This window comes from Polypterus senegalus, chromosome 3 (genome assembly GCF_016835505.1).
Source record: "Polypterus senegalus isolate Bchr_013 chromosome 3, ASM1683550v1, whole genome shotgun sequence".
Classification (NCBI taxonomy): domain Eukaryota; kingdom Metazoa; phylum Chordata; class Cladistia; order Polypteriformes; family Polypteridae; genus Polypterus; species Polypterus senegalus.
This window is the reverse complement of record NC_053156.1, coordinates 40,420,601-40,442,993: the sequence shown is the minus strand read 5'-3', so window position 1 is coordinate 40,442,993 and position 22,393 is coordinate 40,420,601. Positions and strand designations below refer to the sequence as shown.

Genomic DNA, 22,393 nt, shown 5'->3' with positions numbered 1-22,393 from the left:
AGTGCATATTTTTTGGATTAAACTTCACACAATTGGCCAGAAATTAATGAACGGTTCATTTTAATATGGAAAGGGTTTATTGTATATTCTAAACATGCAGAAAATTCAATTAGTTTCACATAATAAATACACAGTAGTATGAACAAGTTCTCATATATTTATTTTTTCTGACTTAATCTATTTTACTGACAACTAAACAATCTATTTCTGAACATTTCACATTTTATATTGTATGTTTTGTTGTTATGCTCAAGCACGTGCAGTATACTTGTAAATCATACTATAGCACTCCAGCTGAGTTTAACTCTATTCTGTTTATATTTCTAAATTAAAAAAAAAACTGTCTGACATTATTTTGATCTTTGTATATGTGGGAAAAGTGATGTGGAAAATGTGACATTTTGTTGTACGTCTTAATGAATTAAAGATGTACAGGGGTCACTTGTTGTTGGTTGAAGTTCCTTTGCCCATGAGGAAATCTCTTGTGTTCCTCTCTGGTTTCAGCAGTATTATATAGCATTTGGGGAAGAAGATGCAGCTCAGAAGTCCGGCACTTGATGAAAGAATGGCAAATATCTCTACCGCAACTGTGTATTTGCCACGTGTGCTGAGATAGGAAGGAATAAAGGACAGCCACACAATAACAAACACCAACATGCTAAATGTAATGAATTTTGCCTCATTGAAGCTGTCTGGAAGCTTCCGTGCCAGAAATGCAATTACGAAACTAACAACGGCAAGGATACCCATGTATCCCATCATGCACCAAAATGCAAGGGATGATCCTTCATTGCACTCCAGAATAATTTTTCCAACCTGGGAGTTCATATTGTTTTGTGGGAATGGTGGTGCATACCCAAGCCATAAGGCACAAATGCCAGCCTGTATTAAGGTGCCCAAACAAGCAATGGTATTGGGCAGCCGAGAGCCCACCCATCTGTGTAGATTGCTGCCTGGTTTAGAGGCTTTGAAGGCAATTATTACCATGATTGTTTTGGCCAGTACACAGGAGACACTGAGGGCAAATATGATGGCAAAAGTGGTCTGACGCAGGATACAGGATGCTGATGAAGGTTTACCGATGAAGATAAAAGAGCAGAGTGGGCACAGAGTGAGCGCACACAGTAGCACATAACTGAGCTGCCGATTGTTCGCTTTTACAATGGGTGTGTGGCGGTACCAAAGGAAGAGTCCTAGAATTGATTTGGGGACCACTGAGATCAGAACAGAGAGGACAGCAAGAACCATGCCTAAAGGCTCACTGTAGGACAGGAATTCAACCATCTTGGGAACACAAATATCACGTCGCTCATTGGGCCATTGGTCATCTGGACAAGGTAGACATTCGGTAGAGTCTGAAATTTAAAGAGAAAAAAGGTCTGAAGTGTCCCCCTCCAGTGCATATTCATTATTATGGTACTGACTTTCTAATCTTTCATTATTCATCTGATAAGGTAATCTTAGCAATACTTTCTCAATAAAGAGGAAGACTAATTCTCACAGTGAATACAATGTCGTTGGACCAATTTCTTTTATTCAGCCAATAAAGGGAGAAATCTAGCTGTGCATGCACAATTTTTTAACTAATTAAATTGCTAAACTTAATTTGGAAATTCAATAGCACACAATTCTCTTCACAGCCCTGTGTAGTGCTTTGCTTTGGCTAGTCTGTCATAAAACACAGGCAATACAGCCCTCTCCAAGAGTCTTGTTTTTTGCCACTTCACACAAGCTAGAGATTAAGTGAGAAATATCTTGTTAAATTTTCATGTATGGTCAATTGAAAAGAGACTCCTTTGTCACAATATTATTACATAAAGAAGTGTGAAAAACCAATGCTTTTCAAAACACATAACCTGCCTAGACTGTAGCCAAAAGCTAACACTTTTGCAAATATACATCACATTGAAACTGACTGATCCTTACTCTAGATTGTTACGAGTTTTGTTAAAAAAGCAAAGTGTTTAGCCTGCCTCTGAAACAGACATAGGTACTGAGCTTTACAGTATATGGCTCCATATGGCAGATAATGTTCATCGTTGTAGCTCTCAGTGATTCCCTTTTGGTGTTTGAATTCTTCATGTTTTAGGTCCTAACATCAACATTTATTAAAAAAAAATGTATTAATTACTCTTAATACAACTGCAAAATGTTTCTTTCATGTGATAGGTTAGTTGAATTTATTATTCTTGGGGATGGTTGTGATTTCATTTTGCTGTGGCCCTATGAATGTCAGGGTCTATTTTGTGTGTCTAAAAAAACTTTAATTCTCTTCCACGTTTAACCTTGCCTACTTTTAGAGTATTTACATGATGAATAAATATAATTATGAACTTTTTTGACCACTCCTATATGATTTTGTATATTTGTATTAAAATAACTTTGTAGTGAATTTCCTTTTTCCTTCTACCATATAAAATATTACCTTCTTAAAGAGACAGCTTTAAGTTTGAGAATAGCCATTTAGTTATGGGCAATTTCTGACTATTAAGTTTGTTAAAACATTGTGATATGTATTCTTGATCCATAGAAGGGCCTTTATGTATCCTAAGTCCTACATCCCTCCCTAAATACTAGCAGGCAAAGTGAATTTTCATGGAAATCCAGTAGATGCTGCTGTGTACTCTGTTTCTTTTCATGCTTCTCATTTGTACCAGAATGCATTATTTAGCATAATCAATGCATAGTGCTGCATCTCAGGCAGAGGATTTTACTGGAATGCAACTACTTTCTTCAAAAAATATTGGCAATTACATAATGACTTAAAAGTAAAAAGTGGTTATTTACAGAGGTACTGAAATGACTGTTAGGTGAGAGGAAATTGTGATTAGTGGAGATTAATGGAGGGCAGTAGTGTTTAGTATAGCAGTTATTTCCTCACAGTAGCAGAAGACTAAATTTGAAATCTGTCTTTTTCACTGTCTTTGTGGAATTTGCAGATTCTCCTTGTATCTGGTGGATTTTTTTTTCCACCAGCACATAACACTCCACCCTATTTATCTGAATTCATTTTAAACACTCAGAAAAGGAGCAAACTGCTCCCTACATTCATCAATTTGTAAATTGGAAAACATTTTAAAAATAGGCTGTAATAAACTTAGGATGCTTAGGACCATGGTTCTTCAATCTCTTAAACCAGTTTTTAGAGTATTATACTTTGATTAGCTCAAAATGTGGAATTATTTTAATAGTTCTTTTTAATAATTGGTTCTTTGAGCTCTCTGCAAATAGTAATAATAAATTATCTGTGTTTTCTGTTGATTTTGTGCATGGTGAATACTGAATAGGATAACCCTTAACAACATTGTGCAGCACAATTTCCATAGCTGATAGCAAGCATAAAAAATACACTTGAAAAGACACTAGCCATCTGTGGACTGATTAATTCATCAGTAGATTTTTGTTGTATGTAGAGCCTTTAACTGTATGCACAATTTCAATGTGCCTTAGAAGTTTAAATGAGGTTCAGTAGCAAATACAAAAATGTTACCGTTTGTAGACACCAGTAGCCATGGAAGTATAGCTTGCAGTATAACACTGTGATTAACAAGGAAGTATCTTTCAAAAGACACTGCAGCAAATTCTTTTATTTTAAGTTCAAAGTTTACGTCATTGATCGATCCCTGTGATTGTATCGCACAGCATGTTTGTGTGTTCTTTATGTACAACTTTGTTTTTCAAGCTTGATATATTACACACAGGCACTCTTAACATATAATATTTGGCCTTGCCCAATGGGAATGGCCAGCAGATAGAGTGAGTGGCCCAGACGATGGACTGGTGCGGAGAGCTATTTGAGAGAGGCATGAAGAGTGACCTGAATGAGAAGTCACCCCCTCTTCCTCTTCTGCACTGCACGTTCAAGGAAAACCCAGTACTAAATCATTTTTAGACAACCTGAGGCTAGGTTGGAGAATAGCAGAGCAGGCCCACACTGTAATCCATAGGTTTAACTTTAGTGACATTTCCAACATGGCCCGATGGGTGGGTATGTGCTAGGATGGGCAGTGTAACGGACTCTTTCTATACATGGTTGGTTCCAGTCTTGCACCCAGTTCTACTATATACCATGTGCTACTACTATTTCCTATCTGTATTGTATTATTTACAGTCGGTCATATTAAATAATACTGCTATTTACTAAGTAGCTACTGCTCTTTACTATGTATTACTGTTTACTATATATTGTAACTACTGTATTTAAGTGATATTACCTTTATGACTGGAGATCTCTCCCTCAGAACAGGGGATGCAGTCAAAGCAGCAAATAGGTTGCCCTTGCCTTGTTGCTTTACGCCATCCAGGGAGACAGCTTTCACTACAAACAGAAAGTGGGACCTAGCCATAAAAAAATAGCAATATAAAAAAAGACAACACAAATATGGTATAAACTGCAGAGAAAAAACCTAATACAAACAAATGTTTATATTAACATTGGATACAGCAGCATAGCTCAAACCTGTTTCTTCTCTCCTGGCCAGAGGATGGTACTGTCTATCAGGACAAGTTCTTTCCCAGGAGGTGCACTGGAATCATAGCTGCCCACTTTAAAATACTGAATGTCTCCACTGGTGGTAGGTTTCCAGTTCACAATGTCATACAGAGCAGGAGGGTCTCCGTTTTCATCAAAATATATCTCTTCTCCTGACCAAGTCGTGAAGTGAACATTCTTCATATAGTGGAGAATCTGTCAGTTTGAAAGGTAAGCATGAATCAGTATGATGGGGACCTCTTTGTTTAATTTTTGTAATGAATGATTATCTTTATGATCCTCAAGAGGAGTGGCAACATAAAAAGAAAAGTGCATACAGATATACTGTAGAGTAAAGCAGTACATACAGGTACACAGCAACGCACACAAATGCATGACTAAAACGTAAACAATCAATATGCCCAGAATATAATGAATATAATCTAATCGCTCACTACAAGAATGATGGAAGGCAAATTTATCTATGTGAAGAATCCAGTCCTCAGCCTTGGTACAGAAGATTCCATTTTGGGATGGAAATAAGGTTCATCTTTCTACTCATTCCATCACTCTCATTTGTCCACCTAATCAGAGAGGCAGTTAGTCTCAAAAATAAAGAAATGATTTTGTGCATTAAGCGATGTTTTATGGGTAGTTGCAGTCACTTATGTTTATCCATCCTTTTGTAATGTAGCCCTCGAGGGTATTTTTGTATGGCCTACTCTGGCCACTCTTGGTTATCTGATTTTTTAGCTGGATGTGGGGAGACAGGAAACGAGCATTTCAGTGTCCCTAAAGAAATATAGTCCCGGTACCAATTGTCAGTTATAACTAGCTAGGTGAATACATGTAATGCAAATATGAGAGTAGGCATTTTATAGTTCTTAATTCTAGGTCATGGTCTGTTAAAAAAAGTTTCTTTTTAATTCCTGCATTCATTTTAGTTCAGAGGTTTCATTTTAGGCTTTCATTTCAGGGATCATCATGGTGGTGTTCTTGTATTAGGCACTAGTATTTAGTGTACGGGTTTAACAAATTCTCTACAATGTTGCATTTGTTTTTCTGGAGTCTCATGCTTGCTATATATATTTAGCAGCTCCATGTATAAAATATAACCTTCAAACACAATTGCCACTATTGTTTATATTCAAAACTTGTTTGTGACTGCTTATTTTTTTTCTAAATACTCTGGTTTCTTCTCATATCCGAAAAGATGTGCAGGTTAGGTTGAGAGGGAAAAGTGATAATGGTATTATATAAAAGTGTATTGTCACATAAATGGGAAATGAATGTAATGATTGTGGGCATTCAGTTGACTGTTAATATTTTAATGACATGTACGAGAGAGACCAACAGTCACCTGCAGTCACTCTGTCCTCTGGGCAAAGGGTCTAAGGCTACATCCACAATATTACTTTTTCATTCATCAACAGCATTTTGAAATGAAACCAATCTCTGTCTACTCTTGCATTTTCACATTGTTTATGTAAATTCAAGAATGGACACTATATCGACACTAACTCGACACTAACATGACCAAAAACACATTGAAATCGTTTAATGGATGGTATCGCCAACAGCCACAGGATTTACTGATATATGAAAACTTTAGTCACTGGGAAATTATTTGCCTTTTAAGCCTTTATGCAGCATTCAAGCTGTACAAAATGCAATTAGGATGTATTTAGGTAAACAATACAACAATCACCATGGAAAGCAACTTCTCTGTGTTTGCAGTGCTGGAATATGGTTTTTTTTTCCATGTAGGATAACCAATCAGGGAAGGATTGTGTAATGAGTACAAACAAATCAGAGTGTGATTAGAGTCTGCATTTTTAAAGGTCTTTTAAGTTTTCACCTGTGCCCATCACAACGCCGAGTGGGCAAACACAGTATACAGCTCTGCAGAGCATTTTTAAAATTTTCCATTTTTGGGGGATAAAAACACCAGGGTGTTGTGGACAAATGATGAAAACAGATACTACTTTCTTTGTGTTGAAATGAGAATGTAGTAGTGTTTTTCTGTCCACCCTGGCCATCAGACCTTACTTATTCTATGTTAATTAATGTTGACTTATTTTTATTTTTTATTGTGTCTTCTATTTTTCTATTCTTCATTTTGTAAAGCACTTCGAGCTACATTTTTTTTTGTATGAAAATGTGCTATATAAATAAATGTTGTTGTTGTAGTGTGGATGTAGCATGAGATTTCAGTGTCTAGAATAAAAAAAAGAGAAAAGATCACACACTTTTCGAAACTAGGTTTGATTTTATGTCTATTGCAAATGAGCATTGATTTCTTCAGTTACACCACAGGGGCCTGAGTTGCCTCGAAAGCTTGCATATTGTAATCTTTTTAGTTAGCCAATAAAAGGTGTCATTTTGCTTGGCTCTTCTCTGCCACAGTGGGTTGAAATATTCAATATTAATTTTTACACCAAAATAGTTGGGTAGTGAGCCACTATGATGCAATAGATATTTTGGAAACTCTTAACTTATGAGCTTTCCCTGTAACTCACAGGTCCTCTTGTAAAGTTCAGTTAGTCTAAAATTAATGATAACAAGAAGAGTAGGCAAATACAGGTTTTTAGATTAACATCTTTGAAGGAAAAAAACAACACATTTTTCTTTGCCATACTAAGCTCAGACTATTTTGCTTTACCTGCCAGGGTTCAAAATTCGTAATGTCTGCACAGGATCCTCCAGCAAAGGGCCCTTTGTCAGGGTGACAATTATAGAGATTGTGAAGAGCGTATGCCACAGCATAGACTGCATTATAGGTGTTGTAAGTCATCCGTAGGTTAGATACATCCAAGAAAGTGTTTTCCAGCTTTGCAAGTTCTTCCTTTCCTGTGCATGACAGGGTACTATTTTCAGTTTCTGGAGGAATATCTTGATTCTTCCATCTGCACTTAAAAGCTTCTTCCCAGAAAATCCGTAGGTATACGTCATTAGGAGACTTTAAAGGATGGAGACCTAGAAGATATTCTTTAAAACCAGGAATTTCCCCTCTGTGGATGGCAAACCCAACACTTCCCGTTAGCATTGTGAAAACTTGATTTTTTGAAAGTGCTGAAGATGTGGACCATGCTTCACTTGCAATCCAGATCTTCTCACTGATGTTTTGTTTGTCAATTTCCATCATAATGGGATATAAATAAGTCTCCCAAGAAAAAACTACCACAACTTTAGCAGTGGATGTCTTGATGACCTCAACAATATGGTGTGTATGACTCTCGGAATATAAAATTGGAACCTTCTCTAGGAATTCAATACAGATCCCCAGTTTTTGAGCTTCTTGCTTAAAGATTGTAGATAAACCTTGTCCATAGTCATCTTCATCAGCCAATACACCTACCCAAGACCAGCCAAAGTATTTAACTAGCTGGGCTAAGCCAAGCGACTGAATCATGTCATTTGGAATTGTGCGGAAAAATGTAGGGAAATTATGTCTGTTGGCTAGAGACATGGCTGAAGAGAAGTAGCTTATCTGTAAAAGAATTTGAGTAAAATAATTAGTCTTAAGTTTATATGGAATATTGTACAGAGAACAGTGCTTAGCTGTTGGAGCTAATATGATACATCATCTCCATTTTGTTTATCATACTGTATGCTGAATATCAGAATATTCTTCTTACATTTAAATGAAAAACATCCGCTGTGCCAAAAAGATTTTTCCCATTTCAGTTTGTTTCTAAACAACCTGAAACATAAGGGATGCTCAGAAAGTAATAAACAAAATCATAAGGGATGCTCAGAAAGTAATAAACAAAATCAGATCTGCCACACACATTTCTCTGTGCTCTGATTGCATTCTTAGATTAGTGAAAGTAAAACTTCATAGTCTAAATGTATTAATAATGAAGTCAACAGCAATATCAGTGCTCACTTGATACACAGTATGAAATTTTTTTCTGTCAAGGAGACTAAAAATGTCTGGGTTATGGCCAAGTTAATATGTCAGAGCTCTTATTAGTGAAATTCTCAAACAAAATTTAAAGAATATGGCAAGATTCGTCTGGAATCAAATCGAAAGCTGAACATTTTCTGAGGTTTCTTAGTTAATGATGAAAGAGAGAGAAGATGCCATTCAAATTCAGAAAGTATCCTGGAAAAGCTTATTTGATGGCTTACCTAACCCTACAAAGTCAAGAAGCAGGTTCCTCTCTGAAATGCACCACCATAAAAAGGAAAAAAAATACCATAATGCAAATCAACTGGATTCAAAAGAAAATACGAGGAACATTCAAAAAGTTTCCACACTTTTATATTTTTATTGGAAACGGTGAAGGCGGGTGGAGTAGTAATTGGGCATTAAAAAGTTCATACGACGCTGTGAAAATTACATTGCAAATGAAGGGGACTATGTATTAAAGTGATATCATTTGTTTTTGAAAAATTTTAATAAACAAAGTTAAAAAAAGAAGTGTGGAAGCTTTTTGAACATCCCTCGTGAATGAATTCACCAAAATGGAAAGAAGCTACTAGAACAAATACAGTAGGAACATTCTCAAAAATAATGTGGTATTTGTGCGAACACAGAATGGTTAAAAGTCTAAAGTCAGACTCGCAAAGACTACATCAGATGCACTGTCAGTTCTGACTGTGAAGGCTAAGTGGGTTGGTGATTCTACTTTGGCCCTATGTGAGGGAAGCATGTGCATGCATCAGTGTGTCTTAGACTGGCACCATCCTGGGTTATGAGTGTATTGAGCTTCAGAATGTTATATTAATTAGGGCCGCATCTATTCCACTGCTGTATATACTTGTCCATTTCTTTTAATATGTTCTTTGACAAAAATTACATTAATCCTGCTTTTCCTCCATGCTTGAGAAAAAATCTTTGCTGGGTTCTAGGGATAATTTTATATGGTTATATATAATTGATAAACTTAAAAGAGTAAATTTGGAATAAAAATGAAATTTGCTCATTCTTCCCATGTCTGCATGGAATATTCTCTATGTACTTAGTTTTCAGCAAGGACCACTCTGCATTGCTCCAGTACGAGTGTGTCCTGTAATGGGCTGTCCTGCACCAGATATAATTGTGCCAACAACCATAAAATTGGATTAAGTGGGTTCAGTGAACGGGTGAATGATGTCAATCTTACAATAAACAGTTTATTTAAATGTATTATTGTGAGCAGGGTAATTTAGATCTTTAGCCATTCTATCAGAAGGCAGACACTCCCCCTCTTAAAAATAGTATTTATTTATTTGGGTGACACTTTGTTCCAAGGTGACTTACAACGATTGAAATACAGTTGGTTACATTTTGCATTTGGAGCTCAGGCAGGTGAAGTGACTTGCTCATCGTCACACATTGTCACTAGCGGGGTTTGAACCTGCCACCTCAAGCTTTGAAGTCCAAAGCCTTAACTACTATACACTACTTGCCTACTCATCTGTACAGTGTATGCTGGTTAATTATCCATATCTGTATTGCAATTAAGACATTTATCTTTGTCTACATTAAACCGGGGGATTATAAACTTCCTTCTCTATATTTAACTTTTTCTATATACCTGGTTTTTTTTTTTGCAATTCAGTTTTTTAATATATTACTTAAAGGATACACAACCAATACCCCCTTCCCCCAACCCAGACCCAACTCAGGCCCTACTCTAGTGTCAAAAAAACAGAAAAAGCATAATATGAGCATGCCTCTCTGGACAGGGGTGAACTGCCACCACATGACCAACAGAGGACTAGGAAAAGAAGGGCTCAAAGGGGGGGAAAGAGACAAAGAGAAACATAAAAAAAGGATGCATTGGAACATCAGTGCTACTGACCAGCAGCCACACAGTCATGGGTCAGTTTAATTAGATTCAATAGTGCTGTAATTTACAAAAGACAAGTCTAGCAGAATTAAGATATGGAGTTTACAGGTCAAGCACATACTTAAAAGCATAAAGCCCGTTGTTTGTTGACTCTCTATGCAAATCAATGTTTTTCATTATCTGGGCATCAGATAAGGTAGATTTGTCAATAGAATTATACGTGTATCTGATTTTTAAATTTATTTTCATGTGCCCTGCTATATTTGGGGTCTTAGAGAGGCTGTACTTTTTGTTATCCAACACACAGCTACAGGGTGTTGTCAAAATAATGCAAACACCACATGACAAAGCTTAGTGTGCTGCAGCCCGCAGCAAGGACCTTCTCTGCCTCTGTGCTCGCTTTGTGCATGCGCAGAAGTCTGTCATGTTAGGTTACATGAGACAGTGAATGAGTGGACTTTAAAAGCATGTTTTTGATTATTTTTTGCAAAGTGAGTGACATACTTGATAATTTCAGCTTTCACAACGTTAAAACAACAAGATATTATCATAGATGAGGCATATCGCACACTCTTCTCGGCAGACAGAACCACTGTGCATTTGGTAATCTTTTTACATATTTATGATTTTGTAAAAAGAAAAATGAATGTTAGGTTTTATTCAAAGAGTCTTTAAAACTGGTGTGTTCAGTCTGTGCCTGTATATAATTGTAAATTGCACATAACATTTTTTGACTCTTTCAAAATAAATAAATAGATTCTAGGCTTGCAACGGACACGTTTAATCAGCAATCAGATATGTAACAGCCAAAAAAAATGCCATTATTTACTTCAATTGTTAATATGCCATGTGATGTTTAACTCAATGTAGAGACACTGCTGCCAGGTAAAGGTAGTGATATACCTGCCATATCTGGGAATAAAGTTTTCTTGAGCCCTCTGGACTGGCATTTCAGTTATGATTGGCTCCTGCCTTGAACAAAATGCTGCCTGGACTGACTATGGATACCTGCAGCTCTGAACTGAACTAAGCAAGTTTTTGAATATTATTTTAGATTAGCTTTTGTTTATTTGAAATTTCTTTAAATATTTATAGTGCTAGGGTGTTGTACCATGTTAGCCATTATGAATGTAGTGAGACGTCAAGCAAAATGACACCTTTTATTGGCTAACTATTGTAATCTTTTTAGTTAGCCAATAAAAGTTGTCATTTTGCTTGACTTCTCACTTTAAATTTTTAGAGACTGCTCACTGTATGAGGCATGATGATTGTAGAGCATGATGTGAAGTCTTTTTGTTTAGATATTGTGGCTTCAGAGTTTTTATCTACTTGGAATGTACTGTTTTCTTTTTTAGTGTATAATCTGGTAAACTCCTGTTGTATTACCCTTCATTCAAGCCCTGTTTAGTTTCATACATTCATCTGGTACAAGTCCATTTCAGATTCCTTATCAATTCTGGTGTAGTCAATATTAGCTTATATTGTACCCTCTTCTGAAACAAAGCCATGCTCTGTGCATCATACTTTGAACCATGGTATACTATGTCTGAACCTTAAAAGCTTAAAACAGTAGCCAGCTTGACCTTGATGAAAATTTTCCAGCATCAAATGTAGGCAAGCTAATGTAGTGTTGCAGCTACTTTGCCTTTAGTCAGCATATTTTGTGGCAAACACCATCTGTCAGCATGTCTCATATCCTCTTAGTCATGTCTTTTAGTTGTTACTCTTCTGCCGATGATAAAATGGGTCATGACATTGTTCATTTTTTATATTTTCTACTATTGATGATTAAATTGTTCTGGAGTCAGATTTGAATAAATACCTGAGGGTAGTTGTAGATGCCTAGTATGTTGGTCATGGGAATGGATACAGATGATGCGCTGTCTCCAATGACTGCAGCAAGTGGGGCTTGTGCATAACAGCGGTAATTAAGAACTACCTCGTCAGTTCCTGACACCATCCATAAGACACCTTCAATTCCTCGTGGAATGATATCACAGGAGTCGTAGATGCTGTAGCCCAGGGTGATATTGGGGAGCAAAGTAGGACTGGCATTGATTTCTTCAATGGCATACATCATGGCATGCAGCCAGCGATATGAACGAAAGCTGAAACTATAATCAAAAACATGAATTAGTACATATGAACACCATAATATGTGGTATGCTATTATAAGACAAATATGTCAGCATGTTGTCATAGCACTTTCTGATGGAGGTCTTTGGCCACATCTCATATGTTAAGTTGTTTAGTGTCTCCATGTAAGCATTTTGATATTATTATATCTTCAATTGTGTGTATGGCTTGTTTTTATGAACAACACATTTTAATAACAGTTTCATATGTTCAATTTATATATTTTTCTGTTGGGCACAGCCATACTGTTTTTCATAAACTTGCTAGGTGTGTAAGTAACCCTTTTGTGTTGATATATATGATTGTCAGTTAAATCGCTGCAATTGAGTATGTCGCCCACACGGCCGTCTGGATCATTTACAGACAAAAAACAAAACTTTTGTTGTAGAATACTTAGGGAAGAGGCATTAAACTATGGTTTAGAACTTGGATTTATCATTTTCAGGAATGGATTTGTTGTGATTTGAGAGGTGAAGCCTGCAGGAAGAACTGCAAAGATGAGACCAGGAGGTGGATGAATGAAAGGAGCAGACAGAGTCATGGTCACAACATTCAAAAGGCCAATATACAAAAATACACAAACACAAGAATAAAACTAAAAAAAAAAAAGTAAGCGGGCCTATGGCTAAAAATCTTCTTGGGAATGTCTCTTAGCTTCCATAAACACTATTAAGAATGAATGAAGGTTATATGAAAAGATGGCAAAAGCTATGGGTTGAGATTTTAATTTGGTGGTCCTGATTCATTATCTGACTTTCACATCACATGACTGCTAACAGTTAGAGCCACTGTAAACAATATAGCTGTGGCCGATGAAGAGGTTGTCCCAAATTGACAGTGACCATTTGCAAATAGAACAAAAATGGCATAGCTCGGATGATACAGTAATTCAAAAGACACTAAAGCAAATGTTCATCCTGAAATTACAATAATTAGTACTAGTGCTTCAATAACTCATATTACAACATTATTTTTGGATGTTGATTTGAACTTTTTTGCTAGATACAGTTGGGCTCACCTCGATGCACAGCTTGGACTCTGTAACCAATCTCCTTGAGAGGGGCTGGACTCTCTACCACTCTGGAGTTGCCTGAGGTGAGAGGCGCCAAGCGGGTGTGGGCATACTTATTGCCCCGACTTGGAGCCTGTTCATTGGGGTTTACCCCGGTGGATAAGTGGGTAGCCTCCCTCCACCTTCGGGTGGGGGGACGGGTCCTAACTGTTGTTTGTGCGTATGTGCCAAACAGCAGTTTGGAGTACCCACCCTTTTTGGGGTCTCTGGAGTGGATGCTAGAGGGCATACCTTCTGGGGACTCGTACTGCTGGGAGACTTCAGTGCTCACGTGGGCAATGACAGTGAGACCTGGAAGGGCGTGATTGGGAGGAATGGCCCCCCCGATCTGAACCTGAACAGCTTTTTGTTATTGGACTTCTGTGCTCTTCATGGATTGTCCATAACAAACACCAATTTCAAGCATAGGGGTGTTCATATGTGCACTTGGCACCAGGACACCCTAGGCCTCAGTTCGATGATCGACTTTGTGGTCGTGTTGTTGGACTTGCGGCCACCGGAGCTGTGGGGGACCGGAGGGTGTGTTCCAACTACAGAGGGATCACATTCCTCAGCCTCCCTGGAAAAGTCTATTCGGGGGTCCTGGAGAGGAGGGTCCGTCAGATAGTCAAACCTCGGATTCAGGAGGAACAGTGTGGTTTTCATCCTGGTTGCGAAACAGTGGACCAACTCAACACCCTTAGCAGGGTCCTGGAGGGTGCATAGGAGTTTGCCCAACCAGTCTACATGTGTTTTGTGGACTTGGAAAAGGCGTTCAACCATGTCCCTCTGGGAATCCTGTGGGGAGTACTCCGAGAGTATGGGGTGCCCAACCCCAAGATAAGGGTTGTTCGGTCTCTGTACATCCGGTGTCAGAGCTTGATCTACATTGCCGGCAGTAAGTCAAGCCCATTTCCAGTGAGAGTTGGACTCCTTCAGGCCTGCCCTTTGTCACCGATTCTGTTTATAACTTTTATGGACAGAATTTCTAGGCACAGCCAGGGCGTTAAAGGGGTCCAGTTTGGTGGACTCAGGATTGGGTCACTGCTTTTTGCAGATGTTGTTGTCCTGTTTCATCAGGCCGTGTCCAGATTCATCAGACCGTGATCTTCAGCTCTCTCTGAATCGGTTCACAACTAAATGTGAAGCGGCTGGGATGGGAATCAGCATCTCCAAGACCATGGTCCTCAGCCAGAAAAGGTTGGAGTGCCCTCTCAGGGTTGGGAACAAGATCCTGCCCCAAGTGGAGGAGTTCAAGTATCTTGGGGTCTTGTTCACGAGTGAGGGAAGAATGGAGCGGGTGATCGACAGGCGGATCGGTGCGGCATCCGCAGCGATGCATGCTCTGCATCAGTCTGTCTTGGTGACAAATGGGGGCGGGGGCGCTATTCAAAGTAGAGTCGCTGCTCCTCTGCATTGAGAGGAGTCAGATGAGATGGCTCAGGCATCTGATCAGGATGACTCCTGGACGACTGCCTGGTGAGGTGTTCTTGGCAAGTGAAGACCCTGGACATGCTGGAGGGACTATGTCTCCCGGCTGGCCTGGGAACGCCTCGAAGTTCCCCTAGAATGGCTAGAAGAAATGGATGGGGAGAGGGAAGTCTGGGCATCTCTGCTCAAGCTGCTGCCCTCGTAACCCGATCTCAGATAAGAGGAAGAGGATGGATTGATGGATGGATTTTAACTTTTTCACCAGGTTTTCTTGTCTGTTCTTGTGTCCCAGTTCATGATTGGCCTCTCAATATGAATTTGTTTTCACTTTGTTCGCTTCCCGGGTCCTCCCTGCATGGAGTTTGCATGTTCTCCCCGTGTCTGCGTGGGTTTCCTCCGGGTGCTCCAGTTTCCTCCCACAGTCCAAAGACATGCAGGTTAGGTGCATTGGCGATTCTAAATTGTCCCTAGTGTGTGCTTGGTGTGTGTGTGCGCCCTGTGGTGGGCTGGTGCCCTGCCCAGGGTTTGTTTCCTGCCTTGCTCCCTGTGTTGCCTGGGATTGGCTCCAGCAGACCCGCATGACCCTCGGTAATAACTGAGCAGGTGACTCACTAATTAAAAAGTTTGCCACTACAACGTTTTCCTTGTAAATTTTGTCCTTGTAAAATGCCACAAAAGGATAAATAAATAACATAAACTTAACACATTTAAAAGCTTAGGATTTCTAATTAAAGTGAGACATCATCAGGGTTTTGATTAACGGTTCACATTTATTTACTTATCCTTGTTCAGAAGTAAAATGTTCTTATAGACAAATACATGGAGAAACTGAAAAGGATTATTTTTTGTGCCATGTGCTATGGAAGAAGAATATTTGGGGGCTGCTAGTTCCTAGGTAAACATTAGTAGATTTATGATGACAACAAGCCATTCAGACCAGCAAAGTTCTTGAATCCTACCCTCTGGTTTCTTCAATGTAACATCGAGTTTTGAAGGTCCCTAAAAGTTCTACTGTCTGTCATGCTAGAAGTGCAAATCTGTTTGAAAGGCATTCTGGTTTTTGAATTAATTTTTTTAACCACTGTAATTGAACTTAATAATATTTTAGCAAAATGCATGTGTTTTGCATGTTTTGCACATATAACCAGATGGCTTTACATGGATTATGAGATTAAACATTTTTCTTGGTCATTACTACAAACTAAATGGGTTAAGTAACATTTAAAAAAGTATCATTTTTGGGTTAAATATTCCTTTAAGAATAGTCTCCTTTGACTTTGACACTACGCATCATGCTATATGATCTAACATCCTTTGTCTGGATGTATATAGTGATGAGTCCACAACAACTCCTAGGTTGTTCTCATTAGGTGTACTTTCAAGTTTCAACACTTCTATTGTGTGTTCAAATGTAAAATGTTTACTTCCCAAGTGCAATACTTTTCACTTCTATTAAACTTAACAGTCTCTATGTAATGAGTTAACTGATTTTAGATTGTTCTCCATTCCACCTAGTTTGGTATCATCTGCAAACTTATCCAGCATTTTGTTTATATTATTATCCATATTGTTAATAATATATTAAAAGATCAGCTCCACAACTGAACCATGAAGGGCACCATTTTAAACACAGAAAATGTTTTTTAAACTGAAAGATGATGATTTTTTTTGTTTGCTCTCCCATTTGTAATATTACTGACAAATGGACAGCTCATAATTGGATAAAAAATAAATAAAGAAATGTTAGTATCCTGATTCCTTGTTAAGATTAAAAAATGTTTGCACCTAGAACAGGTGATTGTTGACATGAAACTGGCAAGTGTTATCATCTAGCCCAGGCATGCAAATGATTAGGTTGACATGCCACTAGATGGATAGCCACACAGGTTGTCACATAAATGCAATATATGGACAGGTGTAGATCTTGTTAGTATTGGGACTATTGCTACACAATAAAGCCTCCATACTGTAACTTTGACAATAGTCAGAATCATTTCTTTTTATGTTTAGTGGTCAGTCTTAAGTATTACATCACCATTGGCCATCTAGAGGGGTTTCTGCCACAGTGCTAACAGCAGGGAGACTCTCATACTTGTTAGTAAGGATACGGGATCAGCTGAGGACAGGTAGATTGCAGTGCAACAACTTCGAACAGCTCAGTTTTAAAACATCATCTGTACTGGAGTAGAGTGTAATGGGTTAATTAGTTGAATAAGTTAATTAGTTTAAATGGATCAACAAAATTATGTCTGTTCCTTGCAGATCTGCTAGGTGTTATTTTCCAACAAAAACATCTGACCTCACACAAATGCCATCTCTTGGGAATACCCGTGTAGCATGAGCACGCTTCACTGGCTAGATGTGACACATTGGAGGAGCATTTGCACTGTGATTGGTTGGATGTGTTACAGGACACCATTCTGCAGCTATAGCACTTTGTATTTTAAACGGGTTGATGGTTTTACTGATTTTAACATTTATCTCATGTAGTTCCATTGGTACCGTTTGGGCTCTTCCTTTTGTGATGTTACCTGTACTGAGTGTTGTTTTTCATGTAAATTGGACCCCTGCTCCTTTGTGCATGTATTTTCCCATGTAGTGTATTTGGGCATGGATGTGTTGCTATATTTAACAAGCAAGATATTGTCTTAAACGTTTGCAGTCCTGCCAATGTACCATAAAGTCCCCAAACCCTTTTTATGTGTGCTTTTGTCTTTACTTTATAATTCACAATTAATTTTTAACAATTCCAAGTACAAGTAGTACTGAATTTTACTTGAACCCCTTTTGTTACCGTAAATTAGCTTTATTTCATAAAAGATTAAAACACACTAGTGTTTCTTTACATGATTCATATTGCGTGAAAATATTGTACAAGGAATCGTCCTTCTGATAATAGTGCCTCCTCATGTGACCGTTAAAATAGAACCTTGACAGATAACAAGAACATGTCATTAGGAGTGCATTGATTCAGCAATGCAGAGTTGATAAATTTGACTAATATCATGAGATTCAAAAATGTTAATAGAACAAACTATCAAAATCCAGTACATCAAGGTGATGGGCAGGTGTCTATCACTGACAGTTTTAAATTTAAGGAAGGAACCAACCCTGGATGAGGGTGCCACTCATTGAAGAGTCCACTTATGCACACACTGCTAATGGGAGCAATGCAGAGTCTCCCAAGTACCCTAACCCTCAAGATTTAAGTTAATCATTTTCAAACCAATTTTTGTCTTTATGTACTCATTATGCAAATTAGTACAGTTTTACAGATGCACCTGGAAACTTGTCAGAGGATTCTGTACCTGCTCTCAGTGAAGTGTGCTATACAAAAATAAGTGATTTGAATTGATTCGTGATGAAGAACAGAATGGTTGAAGGAACACTCCTGAATATACTAAAAGGCTGTGTGACGTCTATGCAGGGATTAACAAGGATCTAAAACCAGGATGTTATACTTGTGAGGAAGTGTTAATGATAACCATAACATTTGTTATCCAGTTTAGTAGTAGTAATAATAATAATAATAATAACAATAATATTAATAATAATAAATAAAAGTATAGTTTGTTATACTTATAGAATACATTCTAAGCAACAAATTTTTAGACAAAAATAATTATTTATGTGAACAGTCACTGCTGGAGACATTTTGTGAATTCTTCACTTTATGTGTAGACATGCATTTAAAAAGACTTGTCAGGTTGTTTTTGTGATCTAATTTTATGAAATTGAAAAAGTAATGAAAATTCATCAACAAAGAGAATGCCTGGGCAGAGAGGAAAGGTGACCACAGCCCAACTACTGGGCCAAAAATAAAACACAATCCTTCCATTGTCACTGGCCATATAAATTCCCACTAGCTGTGCGGCAGGAGGAGGAGGTAGGCAGTCTAAAACATGTGGCGGAAAGTGCCTGGGCTATTTAAAGTAAGAAATGACAGTATGGGTCAGTGCATCTTCCCACAAAAAAATGTTAATGTTAAATCATGATAAACTATGATTTAAAAATGTTCAGGGACTGTATTAATAAACAGATATTAAAAAAAAAACCAGTACAATGTATTTGGAAGAAAAGTTTTTATATTAGCCACATTAGAACACACAATTATGGCGATAGGAGACTGAGGTAAACAAGATTTCTGTGTACTGTTTAAAATGTGGCCTTATTTAAAAACAACAATGCTCTTCAATAATTTTGAAATGTCTGTGCCAAGGCATCTGAATTCATTTATCAGTGGAAATGATAGTGATAAGGAGGATTTTGGCAGGACAGGTTTTACACCCAGACAACGACCTTACAGAACTAAACAAATAAAGGATTGGTGGGAGAGCTGGGAATTGGGGAAGGATTGTCTACTTCTTCTATAATGTGTCACATCTAGACTTCTAGTGGGTCCAGATGGAGTATCACCACAACTGCTGAAGGCCTGTGTGCTTGAGCCGGGGAGTCCTCTACAGCGCATCTTCACCCTGAGCCTGGAACAGGGGAGAGTCCCGAGGCTTTGGAAAACATCTTGCATCACCCCAGTCCCAAAAGGTATCACGTCCTAGTGAGCTCAATGACTTCTGGCCTTTCGCTCTGACGTCACATGTGATGAAGACCATGGAGCGGCTGCTGCTTCACCACCTGAGGCCACATGTCCGCCACGCCCTTGACCCTCTGCAGTTTGCATACCAGGAGAAGGTGGGAGCAGAGGATGCCATTATCTATATGCTACACCGATCCCTCTCCCACTTGGACAGAGGCAGTGGTGCTGTAAGAATTATGTTTCTGGGCTTCTCTAGCTTCAACACAATCCAACCTCTGCTCCTTTGGGACAAGCTGACAGAGATGGGAGTAGATTCATACCTGGTGGCATGGATCGTGGACTATCTTACAGACAGCCCTCAGTATGTGCTTCTCAGGAACTGCAGGTCTGACATTGTGGTCAGCAACATAGGAGCGCCACTGTGGACTGTACTTTCTATGGTCCTGTTCAGCCTACTGTATATACATCGGACTTCCAATACAACTCGGAATCCTGCCACATGCAAAAGATAGTTGACAACACTGCTATTGTGGGCTGCATCAGGAGTGGGCAGGAGGAGCAGTATAGGAACCTAATCAAGGACTTTGTTAAATGATGCAACTCAAACCACTTACACTTGAACACCAGCAAAACCAAAGAGCTGGTGGTGATTTTAGGAGACCCAGGCCCCTCCTGGACCCCGTGATCATCAGTGGCGACTTTCTGCAGAGGGTACAGACCTATAAATACCTGGGAGTGCAGCTGGATGATAAATTGGACTGGACTGCCAATACTGATGCTCTGTGCAAGAGAGGACAGAGCCGACTATACTTCCTTAGAAGACTGGCATCCTTCAACATCTGCAATAAGATGCTGCAGATGTTCTATCAGATGGTTGTGGCGAGTGCCCTCTTCTAAGCGGTGTTGTGCTGGGGAGGCAGCATAAAGAAGAAGGACGCCTCACGCCTGGACAAACTGGTGAGGAAGGCAGGCTCTATTGTAGGCACAGAGCTAGACAGTTTGACATCCGTGGCAGAGCGATGGGCGCTGAGCAGGCTCCTGTCAATCATGGAGAATCCACTGCATCCACTGAACAGGATCATCTCCAGAGGGAGGAGCAGCTTTGGCGACAGACTGCTGTCACTGTCCTGCTCAACTGATAGACTGAGGAGATCGTTCCTCCCCCACACTATGCGACTCTTCAGTTCCACCCTTTGGGGTAAACGTTAACATTATACGAAGTTATTGTCTATTTTACCTGCATTTTTATCGCTCTTTAATTTGCTATTGTTTTTTATCAGTATGATGCTGCTGGCGTATGTGAATTTCCCCTTGGGATTAATAAAGTATCTAATCTATCTATTCTATTTGATCACAACATTTTATTAGTCCTTTACTCCAAAAGCAGAATAGTTTTTGATAGGTCTTTTAAAGCAAAAGCATTCATTTACTTTTTCAATAATTTTCTAGATCTATGTATTCCGATACATGGTGTAGATGCCATAGTGCATGGACAGGCATCTCGTCTGGGATGAGGAACAATACTTTACCCAGCTAGGAAGCCATAATGGATGGACTGCATAAATGGAGGTGCAATCTAGCCAAGATGGTGCTTGATTCTTGTCCTAGATGGTGCAGATGGACTGGGGGAGACTGGTTCTCAAGGAAAGGTGGCAGTGCTACTCTGGCACAATCCCAGTCTAGACCCTCGCACAGTTCCATGGGACATGTAGTTCGGAAGGGCAACCTTGTTGGAGTCCCTGGGTACTACAAGAGGGTGTTGTCAGGAAAAGGTCTCCATACATTAGGGAGTTTCTGCCATACTATGTCATGACATCAGAAGTACTCCCAGGTCCAAAATAATAGGAGCCATCTTGAATCACTTAGATGAGTCATAGTTGGTAGAAAGAGGGCACACTCAGTGTGGAGGTGGAAGGCGACAGAAAGTTGTTTGAATTAATGGTTTATATAATGTGGACTGACCTAGAAGCCTGTCAGGGTATTCTTATGCATTAAAACAACTTGGTTTTAACTTGAAAATATGTCTTTGGTAGTTATGTCTAGTGTTCTGGGCTCACTGGCACCCCCTAGAGTCCACAGTGGTCATAATAGATCACAACACATTGCTTGAATAAGTGCAGAATTAGGATTTTCCTTGATAGGACATTATAGGAGAACAAAGTTTGAAACTGCTGCCTCACATCTCGGGGGGACCAGGGTACAAACACTGCAGTGTCTACAGGTTCACCCTGTGTCTGTGTACCTTTTGACCCCTGGCTTCTCTGATTGATCAATGACTCTAAAATGGACCATTATGACAGTATGTACTCTGCATAGGATTGGTGCACCATTCAGGGCTGGCTTTTGCCTTGTAAATAGTGCTGCCAGGGCAAACTGTGACTCCATACCACAATGCAGTGGACAAAGAGGGTTAAAAAAAATGAATGGGATAACTAATTAGAGGAAATCATGAAAACCATACAGTTGTTGGTTCTTCTGATTTATGTAGCAGCACTTCATTAAAACTGCTATTGCTTGTGCATGCCATGTGCCCATTTTCTAAAGAATTCAGTGAGATAGAGAACTGTAGACCTACCTGTAACACTGAACAGCGCCTGGGTAATCGGTAAAGTCCCTGTTTGGGAAAACTTTGTTCTCATGGACTGGAAAAGTAGCTCCAATTATGACATCCCCTGCCACTTTCAACCCTTCTACACGAAGACTTTTCAGTTGACAAGTGGGTGCAGTGGAGGCAGTGAAGTGAATGTGTAATGCCAGCCACACAGTCAACCATGCTAGATGCATTATAAGAGGAAACCAGGAATGAGCTGAAAAAAAATTTTAAAAAAATTATATTTTTTTTATATAGTGACTTTCATAGTTTTCTTAAGTATTTGACATGAACAATCATTTACAAAGTGCTAGTCTAACATTATAAGGTTAAATAACTTGTTCAGCATAATAACAGAGCAGCCCCTTCAAGATGGGCTATAAATTTACAGACTTGGGAT

General features: G+C 38.9%; 1 protein-coding gene across 1 annotated transcript; it reads right to left on the bottom strand.

The window, feature by feature from the left end:
* Positions 1–358: 358 nt before the first annotated feature.
* LOC120526461 (vomeronasal type-2 receptor 26-like) lies at positions 359–22,187 on the bottom strand. Its single transcript, XM_039749627.1, has 5 exons — positions 21,979–22,187; positions 12,074–12,365; positions 4,460–4,687; positions 4,215–4,338; positions 359–1,355 (listed from the first exon to the last, which is right to left on the bottom strand). The coding sequence occupies exons 1-5, from the start codon at positions 22,185–22,187 to the stop codon at positions 439–441; spliced, it is 1,770 nt and encodes a 589-aa protein (XP_039605561.1). The 3' UTR covers positions 359–438.
* Between the last annotated feature and the right edge of the window lie 206 nt (positions 22,188–22,393).